Source organism: Manis pentadactyla, chromosome 4, assembly GCF_030020395.1.
Source record: "Manis pentadactyla isolate mManPen7 chromosome 4, mManPen7.hap1, whole genome shotgun sequence".
Lineage (NCBI taxonomy): Eukaryota > Metazoa > Chordata > Mammalia > Pholidota > Manidae > Manis > Manis pentadactyla.
The window spans coordinates 24,054,697-24,068,713 of NC_080022.1; the positions used below are offsets into that span (position 1 = coordinate 24,054,697).

The following is a 14,017-nucleotide window of genomic DNA, read 5'->3' on the forward strand; positions in this document are numbered from 1 at the left end:
GCTAGCTGAGTGTTTACTGGGTAGCACACATGATCTTTGTGTGGTAGAGACCTGATATAATCCAAATGTGACAACAGCCCTAGGAGGTAGGTGCTATCACTCCTACAGATGAAGAATAGCTCAGAGAATTACAGTGGCTGTCACTCCTACAGATGAAGAATAGCTCAGAGAATTACAGTGACTTGCCGCAGGGTAACACAGCTAGGACATAGAGCTGGGCAAAAAAAGTCCTCCAAAAGATGACACTGCCATCATAGCAGAATGCAATGTCCTGATTCTCAGCATGCAGTCACTGAGACCCTGCCCTGTGCTTTAGTTGCTGTAGTAGTAAGGATGCCAAGACCCAGAAACAAGGTCATGTTACACTGGCTTGGGTATAACAGTTGCAAGATACAAAGTAGCACAACGGGGAGAATGTTTAATGCTCTCTGGAGTTCTTGGAGTAGGGGATCACGAGCTGTATCAGCCACTTGCTAGGTGAACAGGAACGCACTTTAAGGAGAGAAAAGGGCACATAAAACAGATTTGGAACATCCTGGTATATTTGGGAAGAGTAAGGATGTGATTCCTAGAGCAGAAAGGATAAGGTTGGGATGGGGTGGGGCTGGAAAGGCCTGCAGGGTCAGGATAGAGGAGGACAAAGGGTTCTAGGCTAGGGAGAGCATGAGGGCAAGACCAAGTGCTAAATTGGAAACAGCTGCTTGGAGGGCCACCTAGCTCCTATAGGACATAGGATGGGGTGCTCAGGGGCTGGAAGGAGAGAGAGAGACATAGCCATTCATCTAGTCTGCCTGTGTTCCCTGAGCTCTTGGCCACAGGATATGCAGATGAGTCCATGGTGGTATATTGGAGACACACTGCAACTCATGTTTTTGGTGTCTACTGAGGCAACTTTGTGCTAGGACAAAGATGCCAAAGATACTATTCCTTCCATAGAAAACTAAGAGAGAGACCTTATGATCAAATTAGGTTGCTAAGTACTGAGAAACATGCGTGTCTAGGGCATTGGGGAACAAAGAGGTCAGATACCTTGACCGGAAAGAGGCTTTTTCTCAAGGAAATGAGTTGAACTGGGTGTTGAAAGTGAGTAACACCATGGTCAAAGGGGAAAGGAGGCATCAAGTTCCAAGCAGAGGAAATGGCATATGCCAAGGCCCAAAAGAACATAACACAGTTGGGGAAAAGTAGTTCCCCCCAAATATAGATGAACCCTTTGTCACCTGGTGGGGAGGTGCCCGAGAAGCTAGTAAGGACCAGCCTGTCTGTCAGATGGAAATGTTTGGGCATCACCTAACGGCAGACAGACAGTTACAAAGCAGAGGAATGACATGAGAAGATCTCTGCTTTTAAGAAGATGGTACAAATGGGAAAACCCAGAAGCAGGAGACCAGTGAGGAGGCAGGCAAAATAAACTAGAAGAGAATGAAGACATCTGACTGTGAGCAGTAGCAGCTGGAAAAGAAAGATTGGGCTCTCCTCACCATGAGTTCTAGAACTGGCTTTTTGAGTTGTTTCCCTTAATGAATGGGCCAGGCACACCACTAGAGTTGACTTGTGTGACATTTGTTGTGACAGGACCTGGAAGCCCAGATCCCTCATTCTGCTTCCAGACAGCTCCCTCCTGTGACCAGGGACTTGAAGACAGCCTTCCTTTGTGTGTGGAGATGGGGACCAGGAGGACTGCCATGTCATTATGCAAAAAGGGAGGCTTAATGTGCACCAACCATAAATTCCATGATTCAAAAGGCATATGAACACTCAGAGCCTCATTTCCTCATCTCTAAAAAGGAAGATCATATCCCTTGCTTAGTGTAACCCACAAGCCTATTCATTCATTTGTTTATTCATTCCAACAATTGTTTATGGAGCACATACCATGTGCCAGATACTGTTCTAGGTGCTGAAGATGTAATGATGAACAACACAAAACCATCCCTTGTCCTTAAAGAGCTTGCTGTGAGAATAAGTGAAATAGACATTGGCCAACTAAATAAGAAAAAAACATTCTCTATTTTTCTACTTACCTCCTAGTAAAATTGTAATCGGTTTTACTCTTGACTTCATTTCCTTATCTCTATATATTTGAGCAAGTCACTTCCCCTCTCCTGATGATTCCCTGTTCATATCTAGCTCAGGGTCTATGACTGGGTTTAGTTATGAAAGTAAGGAATACCTTTTTGGGAGAAAAAGTTTCTAAGGTAGGGGATCTCACTATAAAGAGGAAATAGTAGCAGAAAAAGATGGGAATTCCTAAGAGCATGTAACTTTTTTTTTAAATTTTTTATTAAGGTATTATTGATATACACTCTTATGAAGGTTTCACATGAAAAAACAATGTGGTTACTACATTTACCCATATGTCACTGTCCATCAGTGTAGTAAGATGCCACAGATTCACTATTTGCCTTCTCTGTGCTACACTGTTTTCCCCGTGATCCCCCACACCATGTGTACTAAACATAATACCCCTCAATCCCTTCTCCCTTCCTCCCCACCTGCCCTCCCACACCCCTCCCCTTTGGTAACCACTAGTCCCTTCTTGGAGTCCGTGACTCTGCTGCTATTTTGTTCCTTCAGTTTTGCTTCGTTGTTAAACTCCACAAATGAGGGAAATCATTTGGCACTTGTCTTTCTCCACCTGGCTTATTTCACTGAGCATAATGTCCTCCAGCTCCATTCATGTTGTTGCAAATGGTAGGATTTGTTTCTTTCTTATGGCTGAATAGTATTCCATTGTGTATATGTACCACTTCTTCTTTATCCATTCATCTGCTGATGGACACTTAGGTTGCTTCCATATCTTGGCTATTGTAAAAAGTGCTGCGATAAACATAGGGGTGCATATGTCTTTTTGAATCTGAGAAGTTGTATTCTTTGGGTATATTCCAAGGAGTGGGATTCCTGAGTCAAATGGTATTCCTATTTTAGTTTTTTTTAGGAACCTCCATATTGCTTTCCACAATGGTTGAACTAGTTTACATTCCCACCAGCAGTGTAGAAGGGCTCCCCTTTCTCCACATCCTCACCAGCATTTGTTGTTCAGTCTTTTCGATGCTGACCATCCTTACTGGTTTGAGGTGATGTCTTACTGTGGTTTTAATTTGCATTTCCCTGATGATTAGTGATGTGGAGTATCTTTTCATGTGTCTGTTGGCCACCTGAATTTCTTCTTTGGAGAACAGTCTCTTCATATCCTCGGCCCATTTGTTAATCGGGTTATTTGTTTTTTGGGTGTGAGCACGTAACTTTCTTTAGTAGGTATCTCCTCCAGTCTCTCTTTACCCACTTCTTTTATACTCCATCCTTATTCCTTCCCTCCACCTTTAGTAGTTGCGGTCTCTTTAAGTGCGCCCCTCAGTGTAAACTAGGCTGTAGGACTGAGAGCGCGTTTCTTGCCGGAGTTGACGGTTAAGTTGTTTGTCCGTGTCGGGTTGCCGTCCTGCGGACCCGCCATATTGTCTGCTGAAGCTGTCGCTGCTGCCGCCGCCAAGTAGGAGCGAGCGGAGCCGCGATGGGTGAGTAAGGAAACCAAGCCTTTGGGGACTCGAGCTGAGGCAGTCTCGGGGCATGGGGTCTGTGGAGAGCCTGTCTCCGGTCTGCAGAGGATGTTGGCAGTCCCTCCTAGTAGGGGAGTAGGTCTGAGGAGGGGAGCCAGGCCGGGAGTGTCCCTCAGGCCAGTTTGGGGCCGGGCTGGGGCCCACGCGGGGAGCAGTCCAATGTGCTGGTTTCGGGAGCACCTTGCCACGCCTGGAGCCCCACGTGGTGGCCCTGGGCTGGAGCCCACGCGTCCCCGGGGGCCAGAGAGGGGCCGAGCCTCCGGCCTGCGCCGAGACGGAGCCGGGGGCCGGGCTGAGGGAGGCAGGCCCGGACGGCGGTAAGGGAGCCCTCTCAGGCGTGTGTTCGACGCGCGTCGTGACTGGATTCAGTGGCTCCCCTGAACTCGGGGAAATACTGCCCACGTCGCGAGTGGAGCCCTCTGGTGAGGGGACGCCGGGCGACCCAGTCCCTGGCCCGTAACCAGGGGCAGCCGTGCCGGAGGCGGCCTGGGCCGCTGAAGGCCGGGAACTTCCCACGCCGAGCCCGAAGTGGGGTGGTTCTCTCGGGCTCAGGTGACAGCCTTGGTAGCGGTAAGAATACGTAGGGTATATTTTTAGGGTAAGGACTTTGGGTTTCTGAGCCCGGCTCTGGTTAAGAGAAAAGGAGCGACCTGTTGCTCCTTCTGAAGGCACTCTGGCAGGCAAGGCCTGTGCTCAGAAAGAAAACGGTGACGAAGTCTTTGGGTTTGGGGACAAAAACATCAGTGGTATTTTCTCTCCAGCATTGTAACTTTACTAAGCGCTTCCTACGTGCAGGCATTGCTCTCATTGCTTACATGTCACCTTTTAGCCGATATGCACAACATAATGAAATAGACACTTCTGTTAGCCTTATTTTACAGATAAGGAAACCGAAGCTTAGAGAGGTAAAGTAACTTACCCAAGGTCACACAGTTAATGGCTAAATCGGGGTGATCTCTCTAGAGCCCTAGTTTACAGCTGCTGTTCTATCTATATGGCCTGGCCCTCTAGTGGTTGGGCTGGAAAACGGGGGAAAAAAGCTTTTAACTCTCAAGTTTGTTTTTTTCTTTTTTGGTCGGGGGTGCCCACTCTGAAACTTTTAGTCTGAACAAAACTGAGAAACTCCAAAGTGAATTGCTAGCCCCAGTTAATATGTGTGTGTTGGGGGAGGGGGGCCTTAATGAGATTCTGGAATTGAGTTTTGTTAAGTTCTCTGATCCTGAGGAACCAAATTATTCCCTTGACCTACAAGGCAGTGACTTTGGAATCAGGGTATTATAATCCTGCCTGCTACTTCCTAGCTCTCATCTAGAGAAGTCACTTAAATATCAAATGCAGTAATGCCTATGGAAAGCATCTAGCAGTCCACAATAAATGTTATTTTCTTTCCTTTCTGAGCCTTCCTTTCCTCATCTCTAGAAAAGAGAAGGTGTGATCACCAAGGTTTGGAGGACTAAATAAGATAACAGTGTTTTGACCTAAAAGGGCTCTATAAGTATCTGGATAGATTTTTTTTCCACCTTCAATAATATTGGTTCCTTTCCCTTAAGCACTCTGACTTACAGAATCCTCCATTAAGACTGATATACCTGTCTTTGTAACTGCAGTTTTATGTATCAATGAAAAATTTTAGGGACTTCTTTGTTACAGGTTTTGTATTGGCTTTCAATTTCAGAAACACTAGAGCCTCAAAGGAAAGGGGCTAATGTTTAGTTTATTAAGCTCAAAGCTAAAATAAATGTTTGGTAGCAGTTCACTGAATTTTTACAGATTGGAAAGCTATCTTAGAGAAGATAACAAAGCTAGTGAGCAGTAAAGCCAGAGTGAGATTCTTACCCATTTTGCTGCACATAATCCTCTTAGAAGACAAAAGGTATGAAGTAAAGTTAGTCCTTTTCTGGTAGTTCTTTGGAATGAAAGTTCTTCAATGGAGCAACAAAACCTGACCAGGGTCCTGAAGGATTTTTAGTCCAGAGTCCAGCAACCTTCCCTTTTCTCTCCAGCTCCATTTTAGGTACCTCTCCCTTGTCAATACCTTGTTCTTCTGAACATCTAGCTATTGGTGGTTTTCTGATTTTTTTCCCACTTATTTGTTCTTTATACCATGGAAGTGAAACTAGCGTAGGCTATGTTTAATCCTAACATGGATTCTGAGGTAGTTTGGGTTATTCCCATTTATAAATGTATAAACTGAGGCTCTGAAAATATGAGGTGACTAAGACAAGGCTGGTGATCTAGGTCCTTTGGGTGTTGGGGACACCAAACACAGCCTGTACCACACCTCCATGAATCTTGATCCTGCTGTATTTCACTATCTCTCAAGTGTACTCTCCTATATCTTATACTGTTTCTCCTGTGCCAAAATTCAGTAGCCGTAACAGGCCTTTGTAGTGATTTCACTGCTGTTAGGAGCCCTGCCATTGCGGTGCTTGCCACTGTAAGTTTCCTGTTCTGATTCTCCCTATCAGAGACTGTAGCCTCTCAAGATAAGTCTTGGCAGATGCTGGTTGTTTCATCACCTTCCTGCCACCTTGCTAACCAGGAATCTGGTAGCCCCTTCCCAGTCCCAGGGAGTAGGTCTTGATTAATATAAACTCTAAACCCATCATTGTAATTCATTCTCCCTAGGCCGTGATTGATTTAGGCATGGGCATGTTATGCAGTTCTGGCTAGTTATACATGAAGGGAATCCTGGAGGACTTATGGAAAAGTCTTACTTAAAAGAGATTTGCTAGGTTTTATTTTGTTATTTTTTTGCCAGCTTATATTTTAACCCAGGTATCGCCAAAGCATGAGACTTCAAAGAAAGAGAGATGGGAAAGCTGTGTCAGCACTCATATAGAATTTGTGATGTGCTAGGCACTAAGTACTGTAATATTAACTAATTCTCAGATTCCCTTATTCTAGATGAGCAAACAAGCACAGAGAGAAATTCAGTAACTTATGAAAGGTCAGAGTTAGTAAATAGAGGAACCACTTAGTATATATAGTTCTAACCAAAATATGGGCTATTAAGGGCTATATTCTGGCTCTGGGAAGGAAAGAGCCCTTTTCTGACTCCAAAATTGCCATTAGCAATGCTGGGCAAAATTTATAAATAACAGCAGGTAGTTCTAAGGGTTAGGGTAGAGAAGATGGAAGAAATCTGATCTCTTCGTGATGTTTTTGAGCCACAGAATTAGCCAGCTTTGAAACTGTCCTCGCTGTGGGTTTAACTAGGATACCGAAAGTCACTTCTAGTTTGCTTTTGGCTGCACCCAACAAAACCTTTCCAACTGATAACGATTCCAGATGAGGAAGTAATTTAGCCCATCTCCTCTTTTAGTTTCCTTCCAGCTTTGCCCATCCACCCCCTAGTTCCTACCTAACAGCTACTTGCAGAAAAGGCACTAAACCATCAATCACCATCTAAGTGTACCACAAGCATCAAACTCACTCCCTCTTCCTGCCTGCTTCTCCTGCATTTTTATTAACGGTGGAAACATTGGCCCAGACACTATGGCATAAGATAAGAAACCTTACCCTTTGTTTTCTTATTCTTTTCTTCCCTTTCTATATTTGCAGTTGTTGGATATTTGTGTGGTCCTGTTATCAAGGTCTTGCCTAAATTGCTTTGTGTAGAATATTGATTCTATGGTCTTTAAACTTGCTGACTCTCAGGCTTATCAAAATGAAAATATGGATAATACAGTGTATCAATGTTGTTAAAATGTAAGATTCCATGAAGTACTAGATATCAAGAATATTGTAAACTGTAAGGGTGTTGCTACTTCAGAAGCCCTCCAAATCTCTTCTGCAGCCTTCCCAACCACTACCAGTTCTGTTGTAACAATGTTGTTAAGACACTCATCCATCCAATCTTGTTGCTAATGTTCAGTTTAGAAACCTTTACAGACTTCTTATTGTCTACAGGATAAAATGACAACCCGTAGGATATGGTATTCAAGGCCTTCCTATTTACTTCTTATTCCATTTAACATTTATCCATACGTCCTGCTTTCCACTCAGACTACCTCCTTTGTACTTCAGCATTCCTGGTAAAGAAAGTGACAAAGCAATCCCTTAACACTCATCTTTTCCTGAGGAATTCTTACCTGTTTTCAATGTCTAGTTTAAATGTTAACCTCCTTCATGAACCTTTCCCGCATACTTTATGCCTTCCAAACTAGACGTGAGCTCTCCTGAATTCCATAGCACTTTGTTCTTGCCTTTCCTGGAGCTCTTTTCGTGTTGTTTTTGTGTTATAATTATTTCATTCTGTAATAGAATTTGTTCTTTGATCAGTACTTAATCTCCAGAGCCTCGTTTTCTTCATCTGTAAAATAGGGATAACAGTATCTACCTCATAGGAATATAAGGGATTAAATGAGTTAATGCATGTAAAGCATTTTAGCCTGGTGTTTAGCACATAATAAGTACTCAGTAATAACTGACTGCTGTTGGTCACTTAGTGAACAAATAAAGGGCTTACTATGTGTCAGGCCCTATACTAAATATTAAAGATGAATCTGTTTGTCTTTGATGAGGGCATGATATATTATGGGTACTTGTTAAAGTCACGTAACTTTTTAGGGGCCAGGAAGCAGCAGTTACTCAGCAATTTCAGCAAATGTTTATTCAATGCCTTCTGTGTATCAGGGACTGTTCTGGCTGCTCTGGAAATACAGTGGTGAACAAAACAGACAAAAATCTGTCTTCCTGGTGAAATCCCAGAGTTTAAATTCTAAGGGTAATTGAATGAAATCAACCAAAGGAGATTGGCAGGCCAACTACATAGTCCCATGAAGCCTACTGAGCTCCAGCCAGTTGTTGCCATGGAGGAACTTAGGTCTGCTGCTCCCTTATAACAGTTTCCTGTCCTTTTCCACACTCCTTCTTCCTTCAGGTTGGAAATCCAGATTTTCATATGGTATCAGTGGATTAAACATCTGTAGATGTTACAAGTTAACTTCTAAAATCTAAAAAAAATTAAGCTAACCAAAGATAGGATATTTGAGGCCAAATATAGCCCAAGAACTGCCTGTCTTATTTACAAATTTTGACTGAATTAACATTTTATATATTTTATAAAATATTTCTTTAAAAATCCATATCTTATAAAATTCTATGTATTTAAAAAACAAAAGACAAACATTTTTACATGTCTTGCTGATCATAAAAGCATATATTTAGTAGGCATTTTTAAGCATAATATACATTTGGAGTAAGGTGCACAAGAGATTGTAAGTCCATATTTTAAAGTCTTCTGGAGAATTTTTAACTTTTGGCTATATTATTTTATTGTGGTGTGGCAGATGAAATTCTGCCACTAAGAAGCTCATACTTCCAGAGACATCAGCTCTGCTGTTTATTTGTTCCATTTGTGCTTGCATTATTATTATCGTCCATTCATTTTTTTGCTAGGACTCTAAACCATTTATCCATTTTATGAATGTTAACTTAGTTAAAACCAGGTAACTTGTAAATCCACTTAACTAGGCATACAAATTACAGTATATTAAATGTGAGTAAACTAGTATCCTCAGCTGCTTAGTATAATTCCTAGTCTTCCTTCAGGAAAATTTAGTCATCTGACCTACAGATAAAAGTTGACAGTATTAATAGGCTTATTATATATAAACATACATGCACACACACATGCACACACACACATCTATAATAAAGGTGAACCTTACTAATATATATTAGTATATATTATATAAATATATTTGCATATATAAGTAAAAATATGTGTATATACCAGGTTCCAGTTGATCTTGTGTTCCATGCTTTGGAGACCAGTATAAAATGATAAATATTTTAATGAGGCAGTCCAAAGTTTTGCTCTGGATGCATATAGTAACAGGGTCCACCCCAGCTTAGGAGAATCAGGGAAGGCCCTTAAGCTAAGTGAGATCTAACCTATGGATAGGAGTTGTTAGTTGGAGGGTGGAAATGATTATTGTAGAAGCAAGATATTGATAGGCTAGATGTATTGGTAGCATGGGGGGACTTTATCCTAAAGACTGTGAAATGCCATTGAAGGGTTTTAATCTCAAAAGTGACATCAAATTTATTTATTTATATTGATTGGATTGCTCTGGGGAGAACGAATTAGACTGCAGTAAGATTCCAACTGGGAGTTTAAGTAGTTAGTTCTTAAGTAGTATAGTAATCTTATCAAGAGATGATGATGGAAATTGAGGTGGTAATAGTAAGGAATAAGAGAATTAGGAACTGCAGGACTTGGCTCCTGATTTCATCTAGAAGCTGAAAGGAGGGAACAGAATTAAGCATGAGTCTCAGACATCTTGCCTTCAGCAACAGAGTGGATAATGATGCAATTAACTGAGATGAGTTTGAATTTGGACATTTTGAGGTGTCTCTGTGACCGCCAAGGGAAGGTGTCCAAAAAGCAATTGTTTATAGAAGTCTGGAGCTCAGGAGTGAGGTCTGGGAATGGAGATAGTAGTTTGGCCTTCTATTTCTCTCTTATACACACATGGTAAATAAAACCATGGGAATCACTGATGGCACCCACAAAAAATGTGTCTCATGGGAGGTGGGCTGAGAAAGAACCCAAAGCACATTATACTTTAATATGCAGGAAGAAGAGGATGAGCAGCCAGAATTGGAATAAAAAAACAAAGTGACCAGCTAATGTCTCAAAAACCAAGGAAAAGGAGTATTTCAAGAAAGAAATGGTTGTCAGGATTAAGTGCTGACAAGAGGACCAACTAAATAAGGACTGAAAAGGTCTGTTGAGTTTAGCATCATGCACTTGATCAATGGCTTTTACAAAAAACAATTTTGATGGCATGGAAGTAAATTGGAGTAGGCTAAGAAGTGAAAGAGGAGAGGCAAACCCTTGAAAGAAATTTAGAATAAAGATAGAAGCAACAGGTTAATGAGGCTCTTAGGAAGTCTGGGCTAGAGATTGTGAAGCCCTGAGTTAGAGCAGTGGCACTAGGAATGGAGAAAAAGAGATAGAGTCCAGAAATAATTAGGAAATAAAGCCATCCTTTCCTAGTGATTGGATGTGGGAATAAGGGAAAAGAAGTTGTCAGGGGTAACTCCTTTCAAGTTTCTGGCTTGAAAAGCTGAGAAAATACTGGGTACAGATCCCTAATCCCTTATATCGACATTGTTTCTCATCCTTTTCTTTCATTATCATCCTTCTAAGGGCTCCTTCTTAGACATTTTTTTTCCTTAATGCATCCCTTCCTTGAAATTTTAATACACAGCTAATACTCTAGATCTGATAAGTATATATGATAAATATATCTGTGCTTTATACATAAAGAATAAGCATAAAGTTTTTTATTCAATGCAAGATTAAGAATGACTAAAATTTCCAGGTTAAAAGTTGATCTAAAAGGCTATTTGTATTTAACTAAGTTTCATAACTGTATTTGCTGAGTAACTTCTAATTTAACTTACATAAGTTGTATCAAATTGCATAAGCAAATTAGCATTTATACATAGAGAATGTAATTAAATTTTTTAATCATTCAAAGCTGTTCATTTTCCAGCAAAAGCAAAATAATAGAAAAAAGTCCATTCCTTAAAATTATTTTTAGTGAACTTCTTAACTTTGGCTTGATACAAGAAAACAACTTACTGCTAGATAACTCATTTAGATATTGCTGATCTTTTCTTTTCAGCACTTGGCATAAATAGTCATGACAAATTTTAATTTATAGAATTAAATTGTAAATTATAAACTTTTGATTTAATTACCAAATCCCATGTCACACACAGAAGCACTGAGGATCAAACATAAATAACATCCACAAGCGTTAAAAGGCATGCAGACACCTCTCATCATATGACTTCAAGATTCAACCATCAGTCAAGAGGAAGTCCCCCAGTCATGGCCATTTATTTGCCATAACTTTGTGGTAAAGGTCTTGCATACTTTTTGTCTGCCTTCCATGAACTCAAGTGTCAATGCTGCTCAAGTAATACTCAAGAAAATCCAATGAGAGAACTTAAATACTAAGGAATAAGATTTTATTGATAAGATCGAGCTATGGAGGGTCACATAACCATTGAAACATCTAAATCTCCCCTTCTGCCCCCATGAACCAATTTCACCCTTTTGGGTACAATATTGCCCCCACTGAGAATGCACGTTTTTATAAGAAACCGTTTATACCAGATATTTCATAATCCTAATTGTTCAGTTTTTAGAAAGGCATTATAGTGCATATAACTAGGATAATACCTCCAGAAGGGTCTGGGATAGAGCCCTGTATAGTCAAATAATTAATATTTTGTAGTAAACTGAATATTAAGTGGAATATGTAAGGGCTATAAATAGTCTAATATTTTGTTCAGGTGTTGCTGCTAAATGTGTTTTGAGGCTATATTTACTAAAAACCTTCCTATTTTCAGATCTCTTTTAATTTTAGAATTTCAAGTAAGGAATTGTGGATCACGAATTAAGAGAAATGTGTAAGGAGCAGGTTTATGGAAAAAATGATAACGTTTAAATTTAGAAGAAAAAAACATTTTAGGTGCTTATGGAATGAATGGAAAGAATCCCTTGGGTATTAGGTGTGGATTGTAGATGTAGATTAGGAAGTCAACAGCATTTATATTTTCCACAGAGGCAATAGTTGTCTAATGAGACATGATTGGGATTGCTCCTCTTGGGATACAGAAGCAAACAGGTTGTTTTTTTTAAATGCTGGCTCACTGGTTCTTACACCTTAGCTTTGGAGGGAATGACGATGGACTAGAAGAATGAAGATTAAGAGATAGGACCTACAGTGTTAGGAGAAAAGAAAAGGAAAAGACACCTTTTAATAGAGAGCAAGAAAATACAGCTGTCCTCTTTAACCCTGCTTTCTTGGAAATTGCTCTCATGAAGAATTGAGACCTTTTCAGAGAAAGACAAGTACCAGATGACTTCACTCATTTGTGGAGTATAAAAACAAAGCAAAACTACCCCGAATAGCCAAAGCAATCCTGAGAAGGAACAATAAAGTGGGGGGGGATTACACTCCCCAACTTCAAGCTCTACTACAAAGCCACAGTAATCAAGACAATTTGGTACTGGCACAAGAACAGACCCATGGATGAATGGAACAGACTAGAGAGCCCTGATATAAACCCAAGCATATATGGTCAATTAATATACGATAAAGGAGCAATGGACATACAATGGGGAAATGACAGCCTTTTCAACAACTGGTGTTGGCAAAACTGGACAGCTACACGCAAGAGGATGAAACTGGATTATTGTCTAACACCCCACACAAAAGTAAACTCAAAATGGATCAAAGACCTGAATTAAGTCATGAAACAATAAAGGTCTTAGAAGAAAACATAGGCAAAAATCTCTTGAATATAAACATGAGCAACATTTTCCTGAACACATCTCCTTGGGCAAGGAAAACAAAATTAAAAATGAACAAAAAAGCTTCTGTACAGCAAAGGACACAGTCAGCAGAACAAAAAGGCATCCTACAGTATGGGAGAATATATTTGTAAATGACATCCGACAAGGGGTTAACATCCAAAATATATAAAGAACTCACATGCCTCAACACCCAAAAAGCAAATAACTTTATTAAAAATGGGCAGAGGATATGAACAGACTCTTCTCCAAAGAAGAAATTCAGATAGCCAACAGGCACATGAAAAGATGCTCCATGTCACTAATTATCAGGGAAATGCAAATTAAAACCACAAGAGATATCACCTCACACCAGTTAGGATGGCCAACATAGGAAAGTGTAGGAACAACGAATGCTGGCAAGGATGCAGAGAAAGTGAAACCCTCCTACACTGCTGGTGGGAATGTAAACTAGTTCAACCATTGTAGAGGTTCCTCAAAAAACAAAAAATGAAAATACCATTTGACCTGGGAATTCCACTCCTAGGAATTTACCCAAAGAAAACAACTTCTTAGATTCAAAAAGACATATGCACCCCTATGTTTATCACAGCACTATTTACAGTAGCCAAGATATGGAAGCAACCTAAGTGTCCATCAGTAGAGGAATGGATAAAGAAGAAGTGGTACATATACACAATGGAATACTATTCAGCCATAAGAAAGAAACAAATCCTACCATTTGCAACAACATAAATGGAACTAGAGGATATTATGCCCAGTGAAGTAAGTCAGGCAGAGAAAGACAAATACCAAATGATTTCCCTCATTTGTGGAGTGTAACAATGAAGCAAAATTGAAGGAACAAAACAGCAGCAGACTCACAGACTCCAAGAAGGGACTAGTGTTTGTTTACCAAAGGGGAGGGGTATGGGAGGGCAGGTGAGGAGGGAAGGAGAGGGGATTGTGGGGTATCATGATTGGTGCACATGGTGTGTGGGGGGTCACAGGGAAGATAATGTAGCTCAGAGAAGACAAATAGGGACTCTGTGGTATCTTACTACACTGATGGACAGTGACTGCAGTGGGGAATGGGGGGGACTCAATAATAAGGGTGAATATAATAACCACATTGTTT

General features: G+C 40.6%; 1 protein-coding gene across 1 annotated transcript in view; it reads left to right on the plus strand.

The window, feature by feature from the left end:
* The first annotated feature begins 3,328 nt into the window (after positions 1 to 3,328).
* The window catches only part of KPNA6 (karyopherin subunit alpha 6), a 59,173-nt gene continuing 48,484 nt past the window's right edge, over positions 3,329 to 14,017 (plus strand). Inside the window, exon 1 of the mRNA XM_036885254.2 lies at positions 3,329 to 3,515. Coding sequence (XP_036741149.1) covers positions 3,512 to 3,515 — 4 coding nt within the window. The 5' untranslated portion in view covers positions 3,329 to 3,511. The remainder of the gene's footprint in view (positions 3,516 to 14,017) is intronic.